This window comes from Cydia splendana, chromosome 3 (genome assembly GCF_910591565.1).
Source record: "Cydia splendana chromosome 3, ilCydSple1.2, whole genome shotgun sequence".
NCBI classification, from domain to species: Eukaryota; Metazoa; Arthropoda; class Insecta; order Lepidoptera; family Tortricidae; genus Cydia; species Cydia splendana.
Window position 1 is genome coordinate 13,699,829 of NC_085962.1, and position 26,440 is coordinate 13,726,268.

Below are 26,440 nucleotides of genomic sequence, written 5' to 3' on the forward strand. Positions count from 1 at the left end.
GCAATCCGGATTATTCGAAGTTCAAAAATCCGGATTTCGGAGCGTTTGAAAATCCGTTTTAAAATTCGGATTTTGAAAAGAAAAAACCGGTTTTTCGGATTTTTTCCCACCAGTACTAATTTGCTCAAAATTAATTCTAATGCGAAATAAAAAGCGGTGCACAAGGGTGCACATGAAGCGGTAACGCGGGAGAGCTATTGCCAGCCGGGCATTGCGCGTCGCGCACTCGCTCGCACCTGTATGCTTGCCCCGCGTCCGCTTTTTTTATTGGCGTAGCAGCCCAAGTAACAAAATTTGGTACTATAAAAGTCCTGAGAACGTTTTGGAGCGTGCTAATTAGTGTTCATGATTAGCACTATAATGGTGTTGTAAACGTTTACAAAACCCCAGATAGGCCCTAGTTTTATCACTGATTTATTCTATAAACATTACATAAAGGCTCTCACGGTGATAAATCAGCTCTATGGTTGAAATGTAAAAGTGACGAGAAACGCTCTTTAGTACTAAAATAGTGCTGTCTGCAACGTTTATGTCGCAATTTGGAATTATAAAAGTAACCAATGAAACATGTTTATAGTGCTATTTTGCACCGTAAACGATTCCAGTGATCTTTTTTATCATACTTGCGTCGTGGGTGCCTAAAATATTAAATAAGTTCATTCGCCATTGTTTCTTGAAGTGACATTTGTATTTAGGTAATAAAAAGGATGTACTAAAAAGCATTTGTGGACCGTTACTATGCCGTACATTGTACATGCGAAAATAATTGTATCGATAGAATCATTATGCTGATTTCAAATTTGACAATGCGCTGTCATAATTTTCATGTTTTAATTAAATTAAAATTAAAAAAAATAAGGACCTGTTCCAACTGTGGCTGCTATAGTACACATAGGCTTTAGCCGTGCCGCTAATGTGCTATTATGGCAGAAAACAGCAGCCATTTTTTAAGTTACGATTTAAGTTATTTAGCAACTACCAGGTAACTTTTATGGTACTATATAGCACTATAGAAAAACTTTCATGACTTTTAGAGAACTCTTCTAGCCTTATAGCGATGTTAAGAGAGCTTTTAAAAAGCTATAACGTTACGTAATGGTCGTGCAAAGTCCTTTTATAGTGCAGATTGATCCTCTAATAGTGTTTACGATACTGCTACAATACTAGTACTATAAAAGTTACTTTGACGCATTATTAGTGCAAAATAGGTACATAAAAGCATCAGTAAAGTCGTCTATAGTATTAAATAGTACCATAATCGCTTTTTGCATATCTATTACAGTGCAGCACTTTAAAGATTCTTTTGTATGATCCTATAAGCGTTCTAAGAGAAAAATTACTTAAAAGGTCTTTAATCTTATAGAAACAAAACGCTTTGTTAAAAACCTTTATAGTACAAGCAGTCACAATGGTTACCATTATAGGCCTACTATATCACTGTTTGGTGATAAAATGCCTTAGTTATAGAACCTTTTGTTACTTGGGAGTGTACGTATGTATTTTGTTTTTATTATTTTTTAAAGATTTTGTTATTGGCGTAGCAGTGTACGCATTTTGTTTTTTTATTTTTAATAAAAACAACTTAATTTGATTGTTTGTTTCACTTTGCCTTTATGCCACATATTACTTTCTTAAAATCCGGATTGAATCCGAACTTCGGATTTCGGTCAAACCAAAATCCGAAAATCCGGATTTGAAAAATGTTCACGGATTTGCAATCGCTACGCACAATCAAACACTCCACTAAATTGGGTTACCTAACGATTGTTTGTGAATAGGAACTATCACAAAATGGCGGCTACGTTAAACTTAGAACAAATACAATAATATGTAATGTGCAGTCGAAAGTATTAATTTATAACCCATTTCGTACCATGTCACAGTGACAATCAATATGAAAGTCGCTAGAGACTCCTCATACTATTGCCACTGTGACAAGGTACAAAATGGGTCATAAATTAAAACTTTCGACCGTACAAATATTTTAGTTGCTAGGTACCTCTCCCTTGATCTAGTGCCGTTACGGCCTGGCCACCACATAGCGCAACTAGCTTCGGCTAAGGCGACAACCATAGGTTGGAGCGAGACAGCGATCGGACCTTACGTGCCCACCTAAGGACGTCGATGTCGTAAGAGGTGAAAAGCATCGCAAAGTGGCGAGTCTGTGTACAACTGGTTGGACTCTATGTGTCCGAATATTTATTTACTTATTAAATTATAAATTAATTAAATAATTATAAATTTTTCGTAGATTGAATTAACTTACCATATTCAGGGCATATGATGCAGAATGCCACAGCCAGGAAAAAGCCAATCACCTCGCCGGCAAAACCTTGGAAGGCCATTTTTTCCTTTTGCTTAACCCACGCTAGCTCGAACCGACATTTTTACTTTTTTCTTGTCCAATTTCAGTGTACACTCATTGTTTCCATTGTTCTGGGTAGTATCGATTTTTTCGTCGACATCTTTCTTTGATAGACGAGAAATCTATGCGGTCACATCTGAAAAAAAAGAAACAAATTGGTTAGGTGCATACTAACACGTTGGAATGTTTCCAAGTTTTGTTTTTCAAACGATAGTGCTTGTAGAATATTTTTATAAAAAGAGGGTGGCAAAACGGACGTAAAATAAGTTTTTGGCAAAAACTTCATAATGTGTTGTTACGCCGTGACCCATAGGAAGTTAAAATACGTAGGTACTTATGTAGGTATCTACTACTAAAAATAACATGATTACGGGCTAAAAATGTATTTGTCGTACCTAGCACTTCTATAATAATGTGGAGGACTTTACTAATATGTGATTAAATACCACTATACTTAATATTGAAAAGTGATAATGAAAGTACGCAGCGCTGACAAACTACTTATTGGCTGTTGGTGTTCTGGGGCCAAGACATTTATTGGGGAAGTGGGAAAACGTATGCAAAGGTTGTCCATCGCCGTTTAACGTGGCAGCGCGGCAAGCGTGAGGGACTCCTTTACATCTGGAGGGGCGCGGAGAATTTTGTGAATAGTTTTTGTGCTTGTTAGTTAGATTAAGATTTCGTTTAATTTAGATTAAGATTTTTTAATCTGTATATCGTGTAGGTAATAATATTTGTTGTACATACGTACTAAATAAAGAAAAAAACGTAGAACTATAATATCAAATCTATTATTACCTATTAGGTACATCAAAACGTTCTAAAAAAACGCCATTTAATACGAGTTTTTAAATGAACGTAATCTCAGATAGTTAAAATACACTTATGTACTTATAAGTAAAATCTCAGTAAGAATGCTATCGATGTAACGCAGTAGAAGTGTTACAGTTAAATTAAATTAAAGTAACAGTAAAGGCATTCTGTAAGTCTTCCTCGTACTAAGTACTGGCAATAAGACTAAGTTAAAATTGTTTTACTATTTTTTATGACACAAATAACTACTTTATATTTCATGTAAATAGGTTTAGAATTCAGTTTCAAATGGTTTCAAATTGACAAATATTAATGTAGACGTCTGTTTTTGGAAGTTACCTATACCAAGTAAATACATAGTTGTATTGTATCTATTTGTTACATGGTTACAACAAAACGCACTCATCACAACCGAAAGAATATCGCTTCTTTCGTGATGGAAGACATAGGACCTGAATCATGGTTGTACTTAGTTCTTTTATACTCACCAGTTGCACAAAATACTATAAGAACCTTCCATAAACTTGGCATACAAATTTGGAATAAAAAAAATTATTTTACAAATGCAAACTTGAACACTGTAACCACATCAAAGAGCTTTTCATACGCTTCCCAATATATTACTTATTACATATTCTATTTCGTTATTGTAAATTTCGCATTCCGCGTTCAACCCCTGAGATACTTCATTCAAAAACAAACAAGGTATGAATTTCGCCTCGTGTAACCCGTTAGCTGCACGTGTAGCTATAAAAGCGGCATAATTTGTTTGAGTACGTTACTGGAAGTGACCTGAAAGGGACGACACGTATTGTGGGACGACGTCCGACACAGAAGTATTGTGCAAAGGCTTTCGACACAGAAATTGTATTGTGAGCGGACGTTTTATACCCGCCGCGGCTGTTGCTTCTGTTTGTCGTGTACCCGTCTCTATTCTTTAGCGTGTCACCTACTTAACTGAAGCGGTTGTGCACCTTTTGCTTGCTGTTATAATATTTATTTGTACTTCGCTTTGTTTGTGGCGAATTAAGATTCACAAAGGGTACATAATATACATTTATATTTATGTAACAATTGAAAAGGACTTATATTCTCACTAACCATTCCTCTTTTTAATATTAGTGAATTCCCGGTTGCATTTTAAAATACCTACCCTAAGATCTACTTTGACAATATAATTGGAGAAACAGGTTTCTCTCCCGTCCACTGCCAGCTTCGTGAGCACCTGCTCAAAGGTACTCTTGAACAACTTAGTTGACATGGTATCGCATACTCATCGCATCGCAGTATAATATGTATATAATTATTTAATTTAATATAATTTCATCGAAATGATGAAACTAAAACTAAACATTCTTTGTTCAAACGCGTGACCCCGTAATAAAAAGCGCAGGCTTCTATGTTACCAATTTGGATAATCTTAATGAAGTAATAAAAATAATGACAGAAAAGAAATAAGGAACTGGGGCTTGTGATTACTCAAAGGAGGAACGAAATCCTATCATTATTTTTATTTTTCCTTGCAATCTTTTCTTCAATTTACTTTGAAAGTTAATGCAGGAAAATAAGATTTTGTTTTTGACCCTAATGCCTGACTCACCTAAGCTTAATTTAACGCCAAAATGTAATGTTAATAATTAAGCACAATTTTTTAAAGTACGTAAATATGTTTCTATGAAAACATTTTAGTATTGATTTTTGGCAAGTATAATTTTCTTCAGTCATATATGTATACGATTGTAATAAATCCAAACTCAACTACGTTGCATTGTTTTATCATCTTTTTCCTATGGCCACCTTCAGTATCAATCATCATATTAGCTCTGTCATCAATCATCATATTATTATATGCCATTGTCATCGGTATTGGCCAAACATCCCAAATTGTTGCTCATGTATTATAAAAATACAAGCATTGAAGGCAACAAACGAAGTGCAGGTTTAATAAAAACTTGTAAACAATTATAGTAAAGGCATTTTATACGTCAGCAGCAGCAGCGATTTAAAAAAATACTAAAATGGTATACCGGGTGTGGCCTATAACACGAGCAAATAATTAAAACATAGATTGTACTCCTCACACGGTGACACTCCCTATTTTTCATACAAAATAAATATTATCTTCAATGGACGCCATCGCCACGCCATATCATTGTGATTGATGTTGCTTGTCACGCCTTAAACATAACAAAATTCGCAATACATTGCATCTTAGAATAAACTTTAAAGTGTATTAATAATCAAACTACAAGTTATTTTTAAAAGTCGCTGTACAAATGTTGGTTAGTATGAGGTTACAGCCTACAGTTTATTTTTTTTTTCATATTACTCATATTACAGGCCACACCCGGTATGATAAAATGTTTATCGTTTTAAGTTGTCATTGTAAAATTCGCAATTAAATAATGTAAAAATTACAACTTTGAGTAACCTAAGAATCTTTGCTTAAATGAATGTCAGTTGAAAATTTACTAGTTCAATTATTCGAGTTCAACGCTCTGTAGTGGTATCATGGTCGCGTTTTTATCACCTGTCATGTCATGCGTCACTTTCGCACTTACATACTTGTTAGAACGTGACAGGTATGGTGACAAATGATAAAGAGCCGGCCATCTTAGCCCTTCTGCTCAAATGTCATTCACACTGTAATGTTATAAGACGTGAAAGTAATTTTGGCAAATGACATAGGTAATCTAAATTCATTTTATGTTTAGTTCAGTCGCTTATTTATTGTCACAGATACCTACAAAATCTAGAGCACCCCACGATCCTCAAGCCAAAGCGTACATTTCTCATTTTGGTGTCATATAAACAGACCATAAAATAAAGTTTTGTATCTGGACATAAAATATTTTATGGTGCGTCTGTAAACAGTTCCAACTACGCGTTGTACGAGTATCACCGGAAAGTTTATTGTTTGGTGACATCATTTTAGGTGAGCATAGATATCTTGGTGCACTCTGTGCAAACTACGTGTCTGAAGAATTTCACTTCAATATCAGAGCGCTGCACGCTGTCCTAATTTGATACCAACCCAAAGGTAATTTTTATTTTATTAAAAAAATATATATTACAAGTATTTTTATTCGTATAATATTTTTGTATATTTTATAATTATTTTACCCGATTCTCTGTAACTTTACATAACAAATCTCAGGGTATTTGACAGTAAGTATTATTACATTCAATGTAATTTGCTTTGTGTAAGTACACTATTTTTTTAATTGACTGAAATTCAATCTATTGTAGAATGTTATAGCATTTTATACCGTAATGTATCAAAATACAACAGTTATTAACCGATTTGACACTTAGTCAAAATTGACGGGTTAATAGTTAATGCCTTCGCCCTTATTAAGTCTACGAATACTGTCAAAAGCAGCCATCTCAAATGCTCAAACTCTTGTTAACTGGACAACCGCGAACCTATTAACTGCTGGGACTCCATAAGATTAAACCTGTCACGTCTAGCCACGAAACTGGTGAAGATTTAAGACGACGACCGCCAAGTTACAAAACTCATTTGCATTATAACACGGCAAGTAGAGCTGATGTAAAAACTTTACGATCCGGCCGCACTAAGTGAATTTATGGCGGCAATATATTTGCCTTAAATGCAGTTATTGTTGTGGATTTTTCTCGGTAATTGTCTGCAGTTATGGCATTGGCCGTTCCTCTGCAGTTTTGAAGCGAAATTGTTTTTCGACGGAATGTGCACCATTTAGTTCGAAGAATGTTCGGACATATCTGTTGTTTACGTACCAAATATAGCAGAGTCCTGTGTAAAAGTAGGTATAAAGTGATTTGTACGTAAAATTTTAAAACCTTCTTATTTAACAACCTGAAACCTTCTCGACCATTAGCTTTAATTCCTAATGTTTTATAGCGAGAGTTAGACTAATATGTGGTTGTCTTAAGACACCCCATTATAGAGAATACCCCACATAGCGTACCCTCGGCAACAATTTTTTTGTAAATATATTATATAATATAGGCAAAAATTGTACACACACATATCTTATACGTATACAGTGTACCGATGTACCACCGTAGTTTTTGAGTACTTCTTGAGCTGGAAAAAAAACAGATAATATGTCCACACTCACAGCTTGATACCGCCTGACGGGCCTTAAATACTTACGAAATAATAATAACACAATTCTATAATATTAAAAACTTTCGCGTTTTGAACAATTTTATAGGCGGGTTTATCGCGAATTTATTTTATTACCTTTATTTACCGACGTTTCGACACAGGTTTTACTGGTCGCGGTCGTGGCTAACTGATGTCCCAGCAAAATGTCGGTGAAAGTGAAACGTCGGTAAATAAAGGTAATAAAATAAATTCGCGATATACCCGTCTATAAATGTGAGTTAATAAGTTTGTATTCCTTAGTAGGTATAATGATTAACTTTTATTCATAGACAAACCTTCAACTAGTTTTGTGAAATTTCGCTTTTACCGAAATACCGTTTATTGAATCGCTATATTAATTGAATGATCAAAATTTGTTACAAAATGTTCACGAAAGAAAAATTTAAATTATACTATCGGGATTTGAGTAAAAATACCTACAAAATAAAGCGACATAATGACACTGAACACCCAAAAACAGGGAACGCATGAAACCAAATGTTCACGCATACAAAATTCAATTAAGGCATAATCGCTTGACGGAGACGAGCTCCAAAGGGCTCAGTGTAACGACGTAATAATGAAAGTCGTCTTGTTCCGTACATTATAATATGTAGCTTCTTAATAAAGAGTCAGGTTGAAGATTTGCATGTGTTCGCTTGGTTATTGTTATTGCCTGTATGAAGTTAATTATATTAACATTACGTATAATTTTAGTTAATACACCAAACAACCAATAAATACCATTAACTATTAATCTTGACGAGTAGGTATTGGGCCTAGTTCTTTCTCATGTACTAAAACATTAAAAGAAGAGTATTCCAGGCATTAGGTAGGTAGGTAGAGGCATTAAAATTCAAAAAATATATATTTCACTAAGTAATTATTTTTAAGTCAGGTACATTTGACTCGTAAGAAGTTTTTTATGTCAGTTTTATAAAGAAATAATACGACGATGACGATACATATAATTTAAACATATTTATTACCGGTTTATAGTGAATGCGCGTTTTCACTAGTTAAACAAGGTTTTTAAAGTAATTTTTTGTTAGTCCAAACTAGTTTTCGCAAAATATCAAAAACATAACAATGTAGACAAGTCACGTTTAATGTCTTTATATCCATAAGTCATGGATGGTTACGCACCTATTCTGAGTCTTGACAATCACTGCTGCGTGCTCAAGCACTACAAACGCTGGTATTAAGGGCAATTATTATAAGGAGAGAGGGTCGCTAGGCTTCATTACATTAAATGCTATTTTATATTATGAATTCCCTTTCTAGTGTAACTTTGAATTCATAATTAAGTGCGGTACTTAATTCTAATCGTAATGTTATTATCTATTTTAAAGAAATGTCTTGGGGTGCAAACTTAACATTTATAATATGTTTATTTGGACATGTTTCTACGTTTTATTTGTACCTGAAATTTCATTCTTTCTGCCGGATATAATACTACTTTTAAATTTTGTTTGTGGTCTGAGTCGCAATCTTTGAAATATAGCAGTAAAAGCAGGACTGCGACCTATGTGCTGTTCCACCAAGTTATTAAAAATTGCCCATTTTTTATGACCAAACTATTATGGGGTTAGGGGCATAGCTGCTGAGGTTAAGATACATCAAATTGCGTAAAAATATTTTCTATATTGTCCAGAATAAGAAAGCAGTAATATCCAGAGAGGAAAACGGGGACTACGTGTTTATGGGGAAGCGGAAGCCACTATTGTCATAATTATCCGTCAGTTAATAAAATTGTGATGTATGTATGTATGTATGTATGTCACTTTATTGCACATACACAGGTTTACATAAATCGAACACTACAAAATAAAATTTAATGTTAAATGTGTGTTGATGTTAATATTTTTTTCAACGAGAGTCTTTAACCTCCTATGCCTGGGTTTTATATGATACCCAGACATATCATATAATAAGCATAGCTTGTATATTAATCCTTTTAGTTTAAAAAATAATTATATTTAACGTTCTACAACATGATAACCAACAGAGCGCCCCTAAAACAAAGTAAGGATCTCATTATAATAAAACCTTTGAATGTTTATTTCGCGCTCATACTAAAGCAACTTGGAGATTACTTCGGGAAAAAGCCGCTGAAATGGCAGACATTATTCAAGGAACCTTGTTTTCTGTTTAAAAGTAGAAAGCAAAAGAGATACAGGCCAATTCGAACGTACATTGACATCAAAATGATATCTAAGACATGTTAGATAGATCATTTAGTTATCGTGGATTTCGCTCGTGCTTGTTTATAGATGTATTGGTGCGAGGGGGACGCACTATAACTAAATAACTTAATTATTTAGATAGCTATCATATCATTAAGATAGGATTACTTGGAATCAATGTTCACATCTACCGTCAAAACTCGTTTCAAGTTAAAATGCGTATCCCGTAAAACTAATTGCCCTTAATACCTTCGTTAACTTTCTCCAATATTTATTTAGTCAAAGCTCAACATTCAATTCTAAAATTAGATTTGACTTCTGTTCAAAAATTATTTCGGTTCAAATTAGTTTTGAACTTCTGAGTATCAATTTAAACAATTTTAGACGCAAATAAATATTTGAAGGTCAAGAAAACTTTACTTAATACCGCAAAATATTTTTTATTTCAATATAAGAACCGTAACGGTAAATAGATGTTTTCTCCAGGCTACTTCACTTACATTGCCACAATTATTCAGAATTAGTGAAGCGACTAGCGGCCCTATTCGAGCTTTAAGATACATCGAATATTACAACAAGATATGATATGGATTAGATATCTTCAAACAAAACGTCACTTTTGACACAGACATATCTAATCCGTATCGTATCTAGTTGTAATATTTGACGTAACTTAAAGTTCGAATCGGGCTGAAAGTAAGTATTTTTTAATGCATCTCTAAGTTCTCGAGTTAAAATAATGCAGGATAAGCCACCAAAATAACCTTGTTAATTAGAGATGCCGAAGAAAGGAGATTAAGCGAACGACACGGTGGTGAGTAACTTTTATTTCATATTATTTTCGAGCGGGCGAGCGAAATGTACTATTAAATGACGCAGTTCTTTTGCTATTCTTCTGAGTTCATTGGCTCTTTTCTGAGCTTAGTTGCACATAAAAAAACAATGAGATGCATAGATTAGTGAGGATTTTCTGTTTTAATTTAATTTGCGTTTTTTCTTAGCTTTGTATATATTTTTAGGGTTCCGTAACCAAAGGGTAAAAACGGGACGCTATTAGTAAGACAGACGCTGTCCGTCTGTCTGTCTGTCTGTCACCAGGCTGTATCTCATGTACCGCGATAACAAATTATAACACTTTAAACTCTCGCGTTTTGTACACATATTTAGTCTTTCCGTGACCACAGCTGGTGCAACTCAGCTGAAACGTCGGAATTTAAGGTAAAAACAATGAAATTATGTCGCGGCCGTAACAAATTGTTAAACCAAAAATTGGCCTCCAAATCAAACCTTAACGAAAATGGTGCGTGCACACTTAAAACAACATGAGTTTTATGATTTATAATCGTCTCGCTAGCCTGAAATTGGCCCCCAAACAGCTACAATACAGAACTAACCTACATTTAGACCAATTAATATAAATTACTTTGATTAACAATCCCCTTCGGGAGCTAAATCGTTGTTATTACCCTTTGGAAAACATAAAGGCTTGTTTCAACGATTTGAAGTCTTCTATCGGCGCGATTCGGGAAATGAATTAGAGATTAACTAGATACGATATAGTAAAGATATGTGACGTCCCACGACCCCACGAGTAAAGGTGCCTTATGGCGGTTTGCGCTTACGCTGTTATTAACGCCGCTCCAATATTATTGCGGCGCTATGTGACGTAAGCGCCAGCCGCCATAAGGTACCTTTTTCCGTGGAACGTCACATATCTTCACTATTTTATATATAGTGAATCTCTAATTCGTTTCCCGAATCGCGGCGCCAGCCGCCATTAGGTACCTTTTTCAGTGGAACGTCACATATAGTCCGTGGCGTACACGACAAAAAAGTGTGATATACGGGAAATGATGATGATGGAATTTCCTTTTGCAGAGTTGCTTCTTTTGACTCACAGATTGATTTAGGAAGGAGAGCCAACCGGATTTTTGATGCAAAATTTTGACATAAGTGCCCCCCGAAATTTGTAAAAAATTTAGTTTGGCTATGTGCGCAAGTTTGGTATCATTTTCGGGTAAATCAAGGATGTTGAATTCATTTCTGATATTTAATTTATACGGTTTCATATAAATAATTTGAAAAAAAAATTAAAAATTAAATTTTTTAGTTATATTTCCGAATAAATGCCAAAAATTTTTTTTTTATATATACAGGTAGGTCTACATTTCATTTTTTTTTTCTACATTTTTAGACATAAATATTCCATGTGTATACTTTTCATAACGAGAAATAGTAGGGCTTTTTCATGAAATTTTATTTTTTGTGTGCATATTAAAATAAGAAAAATATAGGCTTTTATTCGGAAAAAAATTAAATAGAATATTTTTATTTTTCATTTATTTCAAATTATTTATATGAAACCGTATGAATTAAATCAGAAACGAATTTAGCATCCTTGAGTTACACGAAAATGATACCAAACTTGGCCACATAGCAAAACTTTAGTTTTACAAATTTCGGGGGCCACCCCCCCTTAAGTCAAAATTTTGCATCAAAAATTCGATTGGCTCCCCTTCCTAAATCAATCTGTGAGTCAAAAGGAAATTCCATCATCATCATTTGCCGTATAATTAAGTGAACACCAGGGACTAATATCTTTACTATTTCATATCTAGTGAGTCTCTAATTCATTTCCCGAATCGAGCCGTACGTTAATTTTATTATAGTAGGTACATTACGATATAAGTGCGGAAAATAGAAAATTTGAAACGAGTGGCGAATACTTATTCGCACATGTGTTGTACAACGTTTTAGAATACATATGGCCCTTTAAATTTTCGACATAGATACGTAATGTGCTAATTATCGCACTAGTGGGGTAAAGTGACACCATATGTATTGTAAACTATGTTTAAGTACTAACATGAGTTACGCATGGCTTTGTGTGAGGCCGATTCAATAATGGGGTTTAATTGTTACGTGAGACGAAATAGTAATTAATTGGTTGCAATAGGAGGAAACCTACACTTCGCAAGCTGATATCTGAAATGGTATCCTTTTATGTGCCCGAAAATAGTTGGTAACAATTATACCTACTAAGTCATCATTGTTGAATAGATTAATTAAGCTCTATTATTTTTAAACATGTGCGACAGTATTTAATAATATATAGAGATAATATGAATGAACGATTTCCTACGAGTTTTATGTAGGTACTTACTTATATGTAGGTACACGTTATTTGGCAGAGTCCGGTTTAATAATATTTTTGGAAATTTATACTATATTATTATTTATATAATATAATAATAATAGGTACAGAGACTCTCACTAGGTGGTTCGAGCAAGGGCCAGATGCAGAAGGATCTTGGACACGGCTCGGATAGTCCGCCGGTTCCTCTCTCTGCAGCCCTGACCACCGGCAGCTTGGGCCCTGCCCCGCTGCCGTCGGCACCCTAGGTTAGGTTTTTTATAATGTGTTTATACCTACCTATGTACCTATATTTTATTGTTTTGTAAGTGTTTATATATTTTACTTTTATATTTATATTATAAACCCCTAACCTAAGACCCAAGATAAACAAATAAAGGATAAATAGGTACATAGGTAGGTATTTAACGTTTCCTGTTCACCGTAGCACTATCAATTCCCAATCCACACAAGCGAGCTTCACTTTTATCTTCGCCTTCAGGTAAATGCGCGACAGGATGAGAAGTGACCCATTTCTGTCAATGTACGGTCCGCAAAAGTGTCGCGCACTCAGTCAGTCTTACCGCGGGGCAGTTACAAATTGCGTTACTAGGGGGATAAAGCCTGTTTTTGCGAGCACCAGTCCTGTTGGTGAAAAATTTACGCCATCTTGGACGATTTAGACATTTTAGACTGTCTTGAAATGAGACTTTTTTAAAAGCTTAGTCTGAGGATTACTTGTGGAAGACGAATACCTAAAACATTTTGTTTAATTATGTTTTCATTGGCCTAAAACAAAGAAACCTACTTTTAAAAAATATAGAGGCAATATTAGCAACCGTTTTGGAAAGCAAAATAATGTAAGGAAGTGGTTATTGCGATTTATATATAGATAATTAGCGTCGAGTATCTAATATATGAGTAGATAGTCGAAAGAACAAAGTAATGATAGGATAATTTTAATAACTGGTTACTTTGTATGTAAAATTTCATATAAAGTGGTAAGTTTTATTAATCTGGGGTGGAAATTGAAACCATAAGGTTTGTACGTATATTTTCAATAGGCAGAAAAATAATTATGTTATCACTCAATTGCATTTTGGCACAGCATTTTTTTCTAATAAATAAGGTTCAAAGCAATAAAGCTAGTGACTAAAGTAAACAGGATCATAAAACGAGAATAAACGGATTTATTAACAAGTATTAGAACGAGTTTGTGACCTTTCAGCGGCCGTGGGTCACATTGCCCGCGCGATCAATGACGAAATTTTAAGCGATGTACCAGACACTGTTTGTTTTACGGTAATGCAAAAATATAGGGCTAATTTAATTAAAGGTAAATTGATATGGATCCTGCAATACTATTATTATAATAAACAAATAAATATTGGGGACATTTTACATAAATCTACCCAGCCCCAAACTAAGCATGTCTTGGACTAAGGGTATACTATAGGCGACGATAGAAACATACTTAAATAGATAAATACATACTTATGAGCGTTTCTTTTATTTTTTGCCATTTTTGTATATTGTGACCTTTTTTGCCACTTTTGTGTTATTTCTACTCAGAATCACGAGCTCTTTCGATCCTGATGGGGTAAAAAATGTCCCAGAGTTTTTTTCCTATTGTGTTACCATTCCAGTCCCCATATACTATGTATGGCGGTAACAAAAAGGAAAGTTTGAGAAATGTATGGAAATTTTAGGACCATTTTTTCTCCCATAAGGATGAAAAGGGCTCGCGATCCTGACTAGAAATAACACAAAAGTGGCAAAAAACGTCACAATAATAAAAATGGCAAAAAATAAAAGAAACGCTCTTATATACATAGAAAACAACCATGACTCAGGAATAAATATCTGTGTTCATCACACAAATACATGCCACACAAAAACAAACAATTAACAAACAAATAATTTTAGTATTTATGAAATAGTCCCCAGTTCTTACAGCGTGTACAACGAAATTATATGTATTTTGTGAAAAATGTGTACCTATACGTATCGGTCATTAACAAATTTGTCATCTTGCGCATTTCCTTAATTACAGTTTTTTTATTGATCACAGAATTGACTTTTCTAATTAAAACTTGATTGGGAATGGCACCATTTTCATGTCAATTTATATTCGTTTACATTTTTAAACTCTGACAGTTTTACTAAATGTTATAAATGTTATAATAAGTATATCGTTTGCGCTGGCGGTACCTCACGTCGCTGTGTCAACTCATCTCATAGCAAATATGTACCACGCAAGGGCTCCTCCAGCGCTTGTGAAGGCTTGTACCCTTTACCTAAATCCACTTTAAAGGTTTTTGAATAAACTCTATTCATACAATGTTTCCTTTAAGCCTATTTCGTTGAGTAGTTTTGATGTTACGTGTAGTGTGCACTGACCTGGTACGGTTTGGCGGAGTTTTATTTGAATAGTTATCCGAAAAAGGTTGTTTGGAAACTTTTTATATTATTATTATTTTGAGGTCCTACTGTAAATTTAAAATGAAAGTAAAAGTTTTCTGACCAATCATTGTCTATGGAAATATAGTTTTAAAAATTATATGTGATAGGACTGATAGGCCTACTAGACTCTTTGTTTCATATTTGTCTATTGCAAAACTTGTCTATTTATAATAATACGTTGACTCTTTCCATGACTCTTTCCGATAAACTTCCAAGTTTGCAGAAAATGCTCAAAGTATAAGGTCCTTAATACAACTACCTAAGAACGTAAGAATACTTTCATAAAATTAATACAATGCCTCCGTTGTTATCCAAACAGCGTATGTCCTTAAGTACCCCCATTGCAGATACGACTTTATAGATTTCCCATGGAAAATACTTTGTCCTAGAAGCAAACACTTCTAAGAATATGAAGGCGTAATGTGAGAAAGTTATTAACTAGTTTGCCGAAGAATGGAGCCAATGAGCCGTGGAAAAGGTAAATAAGAAACTGGACTATCCAGGTTAAATAAAATGAGTCGACGCTTTTAGTTCCCTCCATAATGCCTACTCGTATCATCAGATCAGAAGTAGGGATTCAAATCGGTTATTTTCGGTTATTTTTTGTATGGAAATTATCGGTTATTAACCGAAACCGCGGTTATTTCCATACAAAAAATAACCGATTTGCATTCCCTAATCAGAAGTTGCGTAAGTTTTGGGTCAGAATCCACAGATCCTTCATAGGAGATATGTGCTCTCGTTGGATCTGGGACTTGTTGTTCGATTTTTTTAAGAAACATTTTGTATATTGCGCTTTGACCTTGCGATGTGGATCCAAAGCGAGTTATTACGGCGACAAAATAAAGCACTAAATATAATATACCTACTGTAAGGTACAACACACACAGCAAATCTTTTTCGCTATCTGGACGTATATGGCACTCTAGTTAATAATGTAAAACATGGAAGTTATTTCGATGAGTTGAAATTATCCCGCAGTCGGAATTGCCCCGATGCACCTTACGAGTAAAGATTTAGGTCAGACTTAATTTGAACCATTGAGTACTTATAATAATTTTTAAAGACCTATTGGATAATGAAAAACATGTTGATAATTTCGTGTCAATCCTTGACTTTTTCAGAGACGAATGTCACAAAACCCTTAATCATAAAGCACCAAAATGATGTCGTATTCAATGCCCCAAAATCTTTCAATTAACTAAAAGTAGCCATTAGCAGTAATTGGTAATCAGTGATAATGGATGTCCCGTTTGCGTTTTGTGCCATATCACGATGTGACTGGCCATATGCCTATTACGTAATATTAAGCTCATTTATCAATATAAAACTTACATTTTAGCGGTGAAGGAAAGCTTCCGGGAGCTTCCTTGCCGGTCGTGGGTTTACGTTCTTGATTTTCATTGAAAGATCTAAACGATGGTAACTCCAAGCACTTGATTTCATAGTCTAGTCTTTATCATGTATCCACGATTAAATTAATTGCTAATTAACTTAGTAAAAACAAAATAATAACAAGAATTTGCTTAGGAAAACAAATATTGTCAGGTTGTTTACATTGACTTTGACAGGTATAGGCGCGGTGACGTCTAGGTATCGTTTTAAACCGCAAAATTCAAAAAGCGTGAGGTAGATAAAAGGTTACAATGATTAAATAATTAACTTCTATTATATGTTTAATACATTATTATAAAAATAAACATGAAATACCTCAGTACGGACGCAATATTTGGAATCATAAAGGGAAAGATGTTAACTCAAACATACTTTTGGTTGCTTTAGTGTGCGTAGGTATCGTTGAAAAATAGCTTCATCAGCATTAATAGATTATGAACGTTAAAGTGTAGGACATAAGGCTTATGTAAACAAAATAGGATTTAAATATTTGAATTTCGAATTCTGTCGCCAGTTTTATGATCGTATTGTTCGGGTATGGTTCCGTTGGGTTCGGCAGATTATGAGCCTTAATGAGTGGGACATATGACTTAGTAAACAAACAAGGATTTAAGATCTTTACTTCTAAGAGGATCATGTCGCTATTTTTATTACTGCATTGGTAGCCTCCACCTTGCTAACATTAAACGATTATGAGTATTAATATGCAGGGAATAAGCACTTTCGAATAGTAAACAAACGGGGATATATGACTCTTCTTCTTGAAGCGTTGAAACGTTTGTCGCCATTTGGATATTATATAAGGCTGAGCGGGCCTTGCTTACGGACTTATTCATTCTCTAATCTTTGGCTAGCAATGTCCCTGGCTTAGGGCGTACATAGTGCTGGTGGGTGGAGTTTGTCTGCTACTTTTTCTGTGTTTGGGTTTACCTGGAATTATCCTAGTGAATTTAAACTTGGAATTTGTGTCTGTGTTTGGTTTTACGGGGACAATATTGTCGTAACGCTGAACTTAGACTAAGTGGAGATTCTTTGCTTGCCTGTACCTGTGTTTCTTTTGTCGTGAAGTTTTCTACATTGTGTTTCTGGATTCAGCTTTGGGGAACGATACCCGCTACAAAGCGTGGGTTCAGAATGGCAGTGTTTAAGGGAATTTCATGAGTTTGTTTTATTTTGCGTGGGGTTCTTTTTGTAAAAGTAAACTTAGATATTCTCATACCTTTCTAAGGTACCTTTTTGCTAATTTTAAAGCCAGATCATTGTTTGGACTGACAGTTTGTCCAGCTAAGCATTCACTCCGCCTAACGGTGTCAAAGGATTGGATGGTTAGGAGTCTTTTGTTCCAAGTGTGAGAGAGCTTGGCATTCCCTTTTATATTTGCACAAGGGATGAGCATCTCACTGGTCTCAAAGTCCAGCTGTTTAGATGGATGTGGGGACGTCACGTGCGCGTCATCCGGAGTAATCTGGGCCCACTGAAGTCGGCAGTAATTGAGGCTAGGTCCCCGCTTAAATATATTTATCTATTTCGGTGCATTGGTACGTGCTTGTGCTGGTTGCAGGGCGGGACTCTGTCGTGATTGATATCATATCTCACAGTTTAGGTCGTGGCAGAGTTTCTCTTGTGATTGGTGCGGGTGTGTGCTAAGGGTATCGAGCGATTATATACACGGAATAGGGCGGCCTACTTCCTACCTCTTAGCCCGCGGGCGTAGGAAGGGGGGTCAAAAACACCGGCCTGTAGGTTGCCTTATCGGTTTCGCCTGCCGAACTATTACAGCTTCTCGTAGGGACAACACTTGTGTATATTACAAAGCATTAGGTCGATGGTAAGAACGAACTATGCTTTGAATATACTAGATTAGGGCCTACGTTTAGGTATAGGGTAGAATCACACACTATAAATATGGGGTTTCTGTTAGGTTGGTATATATTTCTCCTTTTAAGGACTTCAAATATGGTATCATTATTTTAAGTCATGCGGTAAGGTGGTTAATCGTCTAAATCTCCTAATATTTTGATTTATCTGGGTAAAAAGGTAATATTTCAATTTTATCTATCACAATTCTGGTCTTCTGGAGTAGAAATGAAGTACTGGGTATTGTAATCAGGTTTCTAAGGTATTTACAAAACAAATTATTTAATATCAAGCTGGGTTTAGGAACACAGACTTTTCTGAGATAGAAAATCGAAGAAAGGATTGTTTTAGGGACCCTTTGGCAGGCAGAAGTAATCCAGAGGATGTTTCGAGCTAAATATATCTACTCGTCTTGATATTCTTAGTCTTATAAAGTTTAATTTTTAACAAATAAACTTAGTACTTCGTTTATACCTCTAAAAATCAGATTTACTATTTATACTCTTAGTTCTGGGAAATGGGATGAAAGGATTCGTATCCTTAGCTTTTGAATGTAAAAAAGATTAGTAATATTGATGACTGATGGATACTTTGACACTTCTTTTCATCATCATCTAGGTGCGCTTATCTTACGAAGTGTTGGTCATAGCCCTTCCGGCTAAAATGGTAGGCTAGGTGTTTCGATTGATTTTGTAATCGGACTAAGAGTTCCCAGACTTGCATCGGGCATAAGGAGTAGCACGTGTGAATAAGTCACACATCGCTTAGAAGTTGATAGTTAACTGTAATTATCCTTAAAATCCTAGGGAGTAAATGAGCTTACCTCAGGAGTGCTACTTCTATGTTATCCCGGGGACTTAATAGGCGTAGCAGGATTTTATCAACAAATATTTTTATATTATTTATCATATATACGCTGCATATCTTCAATATCATTCTAGTTTTGGTTCTTTTAATGACACTTACATTACACCATAAAACTCGTAGTATTTCCTATTCTTATAATTAAATAAAAAGGTTTCATTCTATTTCTTAGCTACGTCATAAATTATTTTAGTATATTAAATATTCTTTAATTAAAATCTAGGTAAGTAATAATATCTAAAAACCGAGTCCAAAATTTAGCTTTACTCATTAAAGAATCTAGGTTTCCGCGGTTCACTTCGAGGGGGTCCTAACTGCTAGCTAGACGATCACGACATGGCCAAATTATAGGGGTAATTATTAATGGGGGGTTTATTATATGTATTTATTATGGGGGTATTTATATTTATATAGTTGGGGAGGGTACTTTTTGGTTCCGTGACCAAGAGATCTAAAATGTTCCTTTTAGGTTCATTTTGGATACCGAGGTTTTTAAAAATAAATAATAGAAAGAAACCCAATGGGCTACATTTTGGAGCCAAAGTGACGCAGGATGTAGGTTACCTGGGGTTACTACGGTTTTTTTAAAGATATATCTATGTAAAAAGTAGCCTTTATGGCTTTTGTTACCGTGAAAGTGGAGTGGGTATGCTTATTTTTGGATTCGTATTCTGTTGTGTTTTAAATAAAAGTCATGAAACATTAATTTTATTACTAAAAAAAATCTATCTAATTTTTCTTTTACTTTATTATTCTATTTTAGTAAGGGTTACTCTCTGTAGACGAAAACAACGTAATTTCAGTTAGCGTATTTATTACAACACTATGTACAATTACTGAGTTTTTACGTAACGAAACTGCTGTAATCTCAGCATGGGTATTCACTTATGCAGCTAACAAGCATTAATCTTCTCCTAACATAATAAAATCGATCGGTAATTTGCATCTCCGACGTCACGATTCTACGTCGACACATCGTTAGCGAGTTCTATCTCGGAGGTGGCGCCATCTCTTGACGAGTTTGGTACTACATTTTTACTCGTTCACTGCTCGCCGTAATTAGGGTTTTCTTTTCATATTTTTCAGCTAAAGATGTGTGTCATTACAACTATAAATCCATCTTCTTGCGTCATTGATACCTGAAATATAAAGTAACAAAATTAAAGTAGGTACAGGTATAGCAATATTAGCACTTATTACGGTTATTTTCACCGAAAACAATCACGACTTATTTCTCTCGCGCCTTAGATTCGTTAAGAAATTAGTTCATCGCAGGTATCAATAACAATAATGAAATAAATAAATAAATAAATATTTTCGGGTCAGTTTTTCACATATCCACAGCTGGTACTGCGGGTACTTGGCGGCGAGTACATACTTGTATGAATAAATACATACTTAGATACAAATAATGTCCATGATTCGAAGTAGCCGCGTCTTTGCCACGCAGCATACGAGGCAGGGTTACTAATAGACTAGAGATAAGATAACATTACCTAAAATAGTCTAGGCCAAGATATCTAGTTGTGTAAGAAGTCATGCTTTAGTCTAAAGTTTTGGGGGCGTGTAATAGTTCATTTACATGCAAAATACTAAGGTACAGGGGGCGTATTCTGCGACTTTCTTATTTCCCATCTTAAAAGTCGGCAACGCTTTTGCCACCCTCTGTTTTGGCGGGGTGTTGGTAACCATTTGCCTTCAGGCGAGTCATTTCATTTCATTTATTCGTTGTAAAATCATGTATATAAAATCAAAAACGTGTTAAATAATTAAATGAAATCAGTCATTCGTCTGCTTTTGCCTTCTATATCATAAAAAAATAATAGATGTACACATGCGTTGATTTAAGAGTTAGATCTTTGTTAGACGGCTTGTTTACTGGTAAAATATCACTCTATAACCTACAGAACAAATAATAGGGACCGTGCGCTTTGGTGGGTCTGCCGTCTTGTGGGCTGAATCGGAAGCATGTGTACACATGTGGATTGCCAAGGCAGGTGCTGCCATCTACCGTTCTCGTCGGTACGTTTTCTTGTACAAGGCATAATCCACACGTTTGCGCCTCGCACCAAAAATCTGACGGCCTACCATAGCCTTGACTTTTATACAATAGTATTAAGAAACAGATAATTCTGTTAGGTACAATTATCTTACTAAGTGTGGGTCTGGATAACCATCACACATGCTAGGAATAAGCTGTTGGTCACTGTATGCGAGCATCATACATTAGCTACCTTAAGATAGGAAAGACAAGCATGTATGTGTATGTATGAGCTTGGATTTGAATAGGCTATACTCAGGTTGAGTAATGTATGGTATGTTTGAAAATCAGTAATAGTACATCATACACTTATTATTAGAGATTTAGTGGAACATGCACATGTTAGAAAAGTTATGTACATACTTTTCGGTACGGAACCCTACTGTTTATTGTTTTGTCATTATTGGTTAAAGCCTCAGCGAGTTACCTTGTGTGGTCTCCTCACTCATTATCGAAGCAGCTCAAATAATTTCATTAAAATCGATTAGGATATGTAACGCGCGAAGCACCAGGACTGACCCTGTGCATACATTTGTACTATAAAGTGGGTATATTATCATAGGGTTGCTTAGGATTACAGTACTGTTCTACTGACGGTACTTCTCAATTGTGTGTGTGTGTGTTTACAACCAAATAGTAGTATATAGTTGGTTAAGCTAACAGTAAGTACCTAAGAAGGTAAAACGTGGGTTTTGTCCTGTGGTTTTTCTGGGTGTAGCAGTAACAGCAGCCATTTTTACAGCAAAGTTCTTGAGATGAAGCCAGCAAACAGGGGTCTTCATGTATCAGTAGCAGTCAAGCGCCTTGGTAGTCTGAAATAAGTTAGACAAGTACATATTAGAAAATTCAGTTCAAATAATAGCTTTAGATTTTTAGGCAATATGTCAACATTTTTCTTAAGACATCCATTCACGGGGGCGCGATATTATTTTTAATGCTTGTGTAGTGTAATGAAATATGTGGACACTTCAACAAAACCAGCCTGGGTTTGTCACGTGCGCAATCATAATCATTTATTCGTCGCAATTCATGGTATTATTACAGATGTTTTCAGGTTAAATGAGTACAGCATCATATGTGCTCTCCCGAATTTCAACAATATTATCGTCAATATAATGACATAGTAAAAATATGCAAAAGTAGGCAGTACTTCATATTTTTCAAATTCCAAAAAAGTTTGAGAATCTTTGCAGGACATACTTCTATAGTTAAGTCACAAATAAGCTAGATTAAGTTTACTTAAGTCAACAGAATTAAAATAGGGTATGTGGGCTAAGCACAGTTTTCAACTCACCGCGCTGTCATCAAGAGCTCTCCGCTTAGGCATTTGAAATATTGGTGTCAGAAATAAGTCATGGGTTGTTTAGTTTATAATAAGTTATGTATTTATATAATGAGATGAAATACCTTTCATAAATGGAAGCAGTCAGCAGAAGTACAGTGAAGGCACCTTGACACTCCGGGACAAAGTCAGCCTCCGGGTAACACTGGAACAGGAATTATGGAAAACTTAGCTAAAGTAGGGTATATTTAAGAAAATCTACTTATAAGTCTCATAAACAGGGTTTATTATTTACTACAGGTAGAGTCTTCACAGTTAAGAAAACAGAAAAAATAAAAATCTTAAGTTTTTTTTGTAGAACAAATGGAAAAATTTCAACTTATTTATTTTCTAAGTAGGATTAAGTCTAGAAATTGCTGTTATACTTACTAGGGTAGTGTCGAAACACTCGGAGGAGCCTTTGTAGGCAACAATGGGAATTTGCTCCGATCAGCTTAGATGTCACCGGTTAGCGGACAGCCATCGAGTTGGTTTTGTTTGCAAAAAAATGAAACATACATTGTAAGTAATATAACTCACAGTTTAGGGGTCGAAGCACATATGCAATACAATACAATTATTGCACACCTCACATATTCGTCGTACATGTACTGGTACAGGTTCACATTGATAGACTGCCTTTTCTAACTACCTTACTTTGTAGGTTCACAATAGTCAACACCTACCCTCATTGTCTACACATAACAGTAAGGTTTATTGCGACAACAGGAATAATTATGGCAGGTCCAGGTTTATGTTCACATATTTTTATTTAAGTTACCAGACAACCACGGGATCATTTTCAAGAGAAAAATACATATTCATCATCAGTTGTCATTAACATGTAAAGAAACCAGTTTATTTTTAGCTGACACTATCATATAGTTATGATTTTTATAATATATTGCATTTCCAGGTTCGAGAAGCACTTATTTCAAAAAAAAATTAGTCGAACCATCTTTTAGAACAACAACACTTAAAATTCAAAGTACAGTAAGGGCAAGCCTAAGGGTATTTATATGGTAACAGGGTAGTTATACTTACTGTTAAGGGTCAGGAAACATTCTTCAAAATCAGCAAATGGAGTTTTTCACACCATAATTTCAACTTATTTCTCTTCAATAACAGTTTTTGTATATCAGCACAGGGAATCATTTTAATGCAGTTGTCAGCTTACTGAAACATCAAACATAGCTTTTAAAACTTATTGTAATACAAATAGTGTAGTGTAGGTCTAATGATATATTAGACAGAGTAAAACGAAAATCAACCAGTAATTTTTTTAAATACTGATTTTACTTTGATCTCTGTCAGTTTTCCAAAAGAAATGTCTTTATGTTACTGAATAAAGAGTATAAAGAAGGAAATACAATCCACTAGGCGTCGGCATTATAAAGTAGAACGTTGAAAGTAAAGAAACTAATGCTAGCCATTTACAGATATGATCAGTCAGAAAAATAGATTTAATGATAGGTAGGTCAAATTGCGAACAATTATTTTCTGATTGGTGATATTCAAATGTATTTAACAGGGTCTCGATAGCAGTAACTTGTTTAAAGAAGAAACAAGAACATAACCTTACCTTGCTAGAAGGAATGATTCCCAACCTTGTATTTATTTTATTTCACTCGCACTGTCACACTGACACTGTCTGTACTTAGGCACGTAAAATAAATAAATAAATAAGTACACTGGATCAGAAATACGGGCACTAATAAAGGTTCCCTGACTATTTAGTTTGATGAAATAAGTAGAAGCAAATTCGTGTGAGGGTCTGAATGCCATTACCTTGGTCTTGTAGGTTCTTCGATAGATGGAAATCATTATGGACGCTCTCGGAGACTTTCTTTTTACCGTACTATCTTTAAATTTAGCTCAGTGATATAATTTTGCCTTGATATTTGTTAAACCATTTTTTTTTTGCAGGAAAAAATACATCGTTCAACGGAACTTAGGAGATTGACAGTTGGTAAAATTGCCATAGACAAAAATTTCACACAGCCAAATGTAGAAGTTGTAGGACATTCAGTCTAGAATAGCTTATGGTTTGGATCAATCAATAGATCGATTGTTTGTTTTTCACATTGTAAAAATGCGTTTTATCATTCAAATCATTCTATGTAAAAATAAAAAACTTAAATGATAATAGATAAGGGTTTTTATTTCAATTTGCATTAATCACGCAATTATTGGAAGCTTACTAAGTTCACTACAATCCATTCATAGGTAAACAAATGAATCCGACCAAATTACGTAGTCTATTTTGGTGTATTGTCAAAAATGTTAGAAAGTGTTTTTGAATTTCATCGCATTGCGAAAGCACGCGGAGGCCCGTTTGTAAAAACGAATTTACTTACACGATCGTAATGGTGGCGCTACTGTCACTAGGTGACAGAACGGGATAGTCTTATGTATTTTTCAGTAGGTGTAAAAACGAAAGCGCTATTATTGTTTGTCCTTGTCACAGTCTCGTGCAGTTGCGTATGTTTTGTCTCTCACGGACGCACGCGTGTAGCACATCTATAGGGTCCTACTATTTAAGGCGGAAGATCATAGATATCGGAAGGTAATAGATAACAATCGTGATGGTGTCACGCTCTCTCAGACTCACAAAAACAATTATTGAAGAATTATAGTTAAGTTTATTCGTACATATTGCTATAGATAAAAGGATATATTCTAAAAATCAATAAAATAAAGTTCAATTCAGCGGGGTGCGCGGGGTTCAAGTTTTGTTATGAAAGACAGTTTTTTTTACGCATACATTTTCGAGTTTGCCGCCTTTGCTACAGACAAACGTGGTTTGCCAAGTTTTGTTTGCATCTTAGAACTTTAAGTAAAATACGTCTCTGAAACTTTTGACAGTTCTTGGAATTTGTATACGCGGAGTAATTGTATTTTATTTAAGAAATCGTAAAATGAGTCTGTAGATTGGTTTAATAATGGAATTCCTTATGTGAGACAAATAAGAATCATAGTGAGGTTTAGTGAAGTGCATATTAACAAACTGGGGCCATGTTATCTGATCAAAACGTGTTAAAATAAAATATGTCGGCTTCGTAAATAAAACAACTTTGTTTTGGACGAAATTATGGTATGAGGCAGTGATAAAATGAAATGGACAATGTTTCGGACGAAAATAAATGTAGATGCTATCCCGGAGTAGGTTCAGAAAAAGTGCAAACGCGTATTCAAGTGAAAATTGGGTTATTTTACGTGCATTTTGCAGCCGCAAGTAACGAGTGCATTTTGTAAACAAAACAAAATTATGTGTTTCCTTGTAGTAAATCTATGTTAAAATAGTGCAGTGAGTTAAGTCAGTGACGTGAAAAAGTGGTGGAAATAGTACTTATTATCAAGGAATGTGCATCTAACACGTGAGTAGAAAATTTTGTCGAACCTGGTACTTTTATAGGTTATCTTGGTATAAAAAAAATATGTTATCGCTTGTTCACAGTATATATTGCATGTAGGATTTATATATAATCTTTCTAACGTTCCAAAGTTTTAATAAAATGCTCTTTTAATTTTTCTATCTACATGATTCTCGATTAATAGTGTTTATCAAAGAATTTCGTGAAGTTTGGTTGTATTTATATGTGTAGATATTTGCGTTCCTTTTTGAGCTTATTATAATGAAAAAAAAAAAGTTGTATTTAGTCATTATATGTGTAGGACGCTATAAAAATAAAAGAAATTCAAAAATGTGATTGTTAAATTTGTCCAATTTGTTAACACCCTGATAGCCTAATGGTCTCGACTGTGGGCTACAGTATGTGATTTAAATGTTATAGGTCCGGGTTCGAATCCCGCATAGTGAAAGTGTTTTAATTTTTTATTTTTTTGTTTGTGAATTGGTTTTAATAA

At 34.7% G+C, this 26,440-nt stretch overlaps 1 protein-coding gene across 2 annotated transcripts in view; it reads right to left on the reverse strand.

Moving 5' to 3' along the window:
* Window positions 1-26,440, reverse strand: part of LOC134806868 (uncharacterized) — a 114,105-nt gene that overhangs the window by 61,846 nt on the left and 25,819 nt on the right. For both annotated transcript variants that reach the window (XM_063780278.1, XM_063780279.1), the window contains exon 2: window positions 2,267-2,501. In XM_063780278.1, the coding sequence (XP_063636348.1) occupies window positions 2,267-2,345 (79 nt within the window). In that variant the 5' untranslated portion in view covers window positions 2,346-2,501. The remainder of the gene's footprint in view (window positions 1-2,266; window positions 2,502-26,440) is intronic.